Source organism: Chiloscyllium plagiosum, chromosome 31 (genome assembly GCF_004010195.1).
Source record: "Chiloscyllium plagiosum isolate BGI_BamShark_2017 chromosome 31, ASM401019v2, whole genome shotgun sequence".
NCBI lineage: Eukaryota > Metazoa > Chordata > Chondrichthyes > Orectolobiformes > Hemiscylliidae > Chiloscyllium > Chiloscyllium plagiosum.
Window position 1 is genome coordinate 36746850 of NC_057740.1, and position 3827 is coordinate 36750676.

The window sequence follows — 3827 nt, forward strand, 5'->3', positions numbered from 1 at the left end:
CGTTTGCAACAAAAACTTCCAGCTCGGCGAACAGAACCACAACAATGAGCACCCGAGCTACAAATCTTCGCACAAACTTTGAAGACAAACCACTGTAAATGCCGGAGGAAACAACACAGAAGCGCTTCACAGGAGGCTCCCAAGCACTGAGGATGTCACCTAGACAGGGGACGAAACATCTGCAACACACATTCCCAGCTTGGCGAACAGAATCACAACAACAAGCACCCGAGCTACAAATCTTCTCACAAACTTTGAATTGTTTGTCATTGATATGTCATACTGCCCCAACGTGAGGTGTATACATCTCTTGACATTCAGTAAATTGTTCATCTCCTTGAGACATAAGGACTTGTGCTTGACTTGAACACGTTACATTGGCTGGTAATTTATTGTTGAGCTAAGAGCATCTGAACTCTGCCATCATTGGTACCTTAAACTTAGACCTTGCTGCTTGCTCAGATGGTAACAAAAGATTCCATAGTATGATTCAAAACTGTTGCAAGGTGTTCTTCAAAATCTTGTCAAAAGTTCTTCCCTCAACTCGTATCACTTTTTAAAAACAAAATAGTTTTTTATTGTTGCTACTCTTTGTAATGATTGGCCTTCAAAAATAATTAGCTAGCTATGAAGGGTTTTGGGTGTGATGAAGGGAAATGGCATTATCGAAGTAATGTCATTGAACGATTAATGATAATGCCCATATTGATTTTCTGGGAATCTGGGCTTGAATCACACCATGGCAACGGGGAGGAGTTTAAATTCTGTTAAGTCTGGAATTGGAAGCTAGTCTCAGTATTGTTGATTGTGACAATTATCATTTATTGTCATGAAAACCTATCTGGTTCACTAACATCAATGAGGGAAGGAAATCTGTCCTTACTCCGTCTGGCATGCATGCAATGTGATTAGCTCTTAGATGCCATCTAAAATGATCTAACAAGCCACTCAGTACAAGAACAGTTAGGAACTGGCAACAAATGCTGACCTCACTAACAATGCCCACATCCAATGGAAGATTTAAAGAAGAAATTATTTAAATTGCTGTTTGTGAAATCCTGGCATACTTAGCATGAAATTTTAGCATTTCATATTTACACTATTTGTGTGGAAATCTAAAATATGTGTTTTTACCTAGACAAAGACTGTTAATTGACTTTTGATTTCATTTCAGCTTGGCCCTGGCTAGTCTAAATAAATACAGTGATGCAGTAAATTACTATAAAAAGGCTCTGGAGCTGGATCCTGAAAATGAATCATACAAAGCAAACCTCAGTGTAGCAGAACAGAAGGTCAAGGATGCACCGAGTCCAGTAAGTGCTGAAATGAAATAAGGCTCTGCACATCCCGTGAGGACACAAGATTCTAAGTTTACATAAAAGCAAAATATTGTTTGAAATCAATTTGTTTTCTCGTAACATGAATGCAGGGAAACTAGGTCCAGAATTTTATTCCAGCAATTCTGTGAAATGAGGGAAGTAAATAGTGTATTTTCAAATCCAAGTATTCCTCCTTATTCTCAACATTTTGACTGTTATTAAACCATTGACCTTTTTAAAAAATGTTTCAAATCTTTTTACCAAATGGGTACTGGCGTTCAGGGGTGGGGAGGGGGGCTTGAATGATCATGTTACAGGATTTTGAATCTGTAAAGGAATTTTATAAGATTGACTACTTTAGTTGTCATGCTTTCATTGTAGAAGAATGTGAGGGAAAAAAAGTAGAGCTGGTCTTCATGACCATGTTTAAATAAAGGTAATCCAGAGTGCCTCAGCAGAAAATACCTTCAGTTAGTTGTTGAGTAATCAGCACATTACCAGGATTGATTCCTAATCTGTGCTAAGTGGCCAATTTTAGCAAGGGCATTTTAAGGGACACGATAATTCATTGTTTGAAGAGAGAAAGTCAGTACTTGTATTGTATTCCATTATATGTGAACTTCTTTATCCTGCAAGCAGGTTCATTTTGATCACAAGCGTAAAAAACTCTTGCCACTAAAAGAAACTAAATGAGATCGAGGAAAGAAATATGTAAATATTGCAACATGGAGATAAAAACAGCAATGAAAAACAAAACTGTAACAAGTGCATATAATTTACTTGGATTAATTTGTAGAAGAATAGACAAAAAAGCCAACAGGTTAGAAATGTATTTAAAATCCTAGTTAAATCGTATTAGAAATGTAGTGTCCATACCAGCAAAAATAATTTTGAAGGGCCAGAGAGAACACAGAAGATGTATAGGGGCGTTTCTAGAAAGAAAATACAAACAAAAGGAAAGATTATACAGATCACTCTCTCCTGGATAAAGAGGTCTGGTGATGATTTCCAAACATGAAGATGATTGATGAGGTGGATTTGAGAACTTGTTTCTACTCTAGCGTGAGTTCATCACAAGGCAGCATAAATGTAATATAGTCATTAGCAGATTGAATAAAGTATTTAGAAAGAATTTTTTTTCACCACTGGTAAAAATGAACTTGGTACAATATGGAGTAATTGAAACAGAGAACATGGGAGGATTGATGTTTACACAAGGAAGAAAGAAATATTGGATATGTGCACAGAGTAAGAAGTAATTAGAGTGGGAGGCAGTTCCTCTGGAGTATAAACACTGGCACAGACTAATTGAGCTAAATGGCCTACGTCCTGTGTTGTGAATTCCAACGTTTTAAATTACAAATCTTCAAATGATTTCACTTTGTTCGTCATTTGGGATCATACCAACCTTGACGAACCTGCATCATGTTGAAGATAGACTATTTTTAAATTGATCACTATTACCTGCCCTTTCTGGGTTATGGCATGGTTGAATTTAAAGTACAGCTGGATAGTGTGAAGATAAAATCCAATACCAGGGTCTTGTGCTTGAATAAGAGGGACAAAATTCACTGGATTCTGGGGCATCCCAGCAGATTGGAAAATAGCAAATGTGATGTCACCGTTTAAAAAGGGTAGTAGATAAAAGATAGGTAATTATAGACCAGTGAGATTAACGTCTGTAGTGGGGAAGATACTTGAGTCTATTATCAAGGAAGGTATAGCAGGGCATCTCGAAACAAATTGACCCATTGTACAGATGCAGCATGGGTTCATGAAGGGCAGGTTATGCTTCACAAATCTTTTGGAATTCTCTGAAGACATTTCAAACCAGGTGGACAACTGGGACCTAGTAGATATGGTGTACCTAGATTTCCAAAAGACCTTTGACAAGATGCCACACGTAAGGCTGCCGCATAAGATAAGGATGCGTGGTGTTAAGGGTAGAGTATTAGCGTGTATAGAGTCATAGAGATGTATATCTCGGAAACAGATCCTTCGGTCCAACTTGTCCACACCAACCAGATATCCCAACCCAATCTAGTCCCACCTGCTGGCATCTGGCCCATATCCCTCCAAACCCTTCCTATTCATATACCCGTCCAGATGCCTTTTAAATGTTACAGTTGTACTAGCCTCTACCACTTCCTCTGGCAGCTCATTCTATACATGTACCACCTCTGTGTGAAAAGTTGCCTCTTAGGTCTCTTTTTTTTTGCATCTTTCCCCTCTCGCCCTAAACCTATGGCTTCTAGTTCTGTTCTCTCTCACCACAGGGAAAAGACTTTGTGGAGGGATACAGGATAGCCAGAAGGGAACTGAAGAAAGGGATTAGGAGAGCTAAGAGAGGGCATGAAAAATCTTTGGCGGATAGAATCAAGGATAACCCAAAAGCATTTTATGCGTATGTGAGAAACATGAGAATGACGAGAACGAGGGTAGGTCCGATCAAGGACAGTAGTGGGAGACTGTGTATTGAGTCGGAAGAGATAAGTGAGGTCTTGAATG

At 38.6% G+C, this 3827-nt stretch overlaps 1 protein-coding gene across 1 annotated transcript in view; it reads left to right on the plus strand.

Moving 5' to 3' along the window:
* The window catches only part of LOC122565057 (small glutamine-rich tetratricopeptide repeat-containing protein alpha-like), a 38238-nt gene that overhangs the window by 22600 nt on the left and 11811 nt on the right, over window positions 1-3827 (plus strand). The window contains exon 5 of the mRNA XM_043720687.1: window positions 1175-1313. Within this exon, the coding sequence (XP_043576622.1) occupies window positions 1175-1313 (139 nt within the window). The remainder of the gene's footprint in view (window positions 1-1174; window positions 1314-3827) is intronic.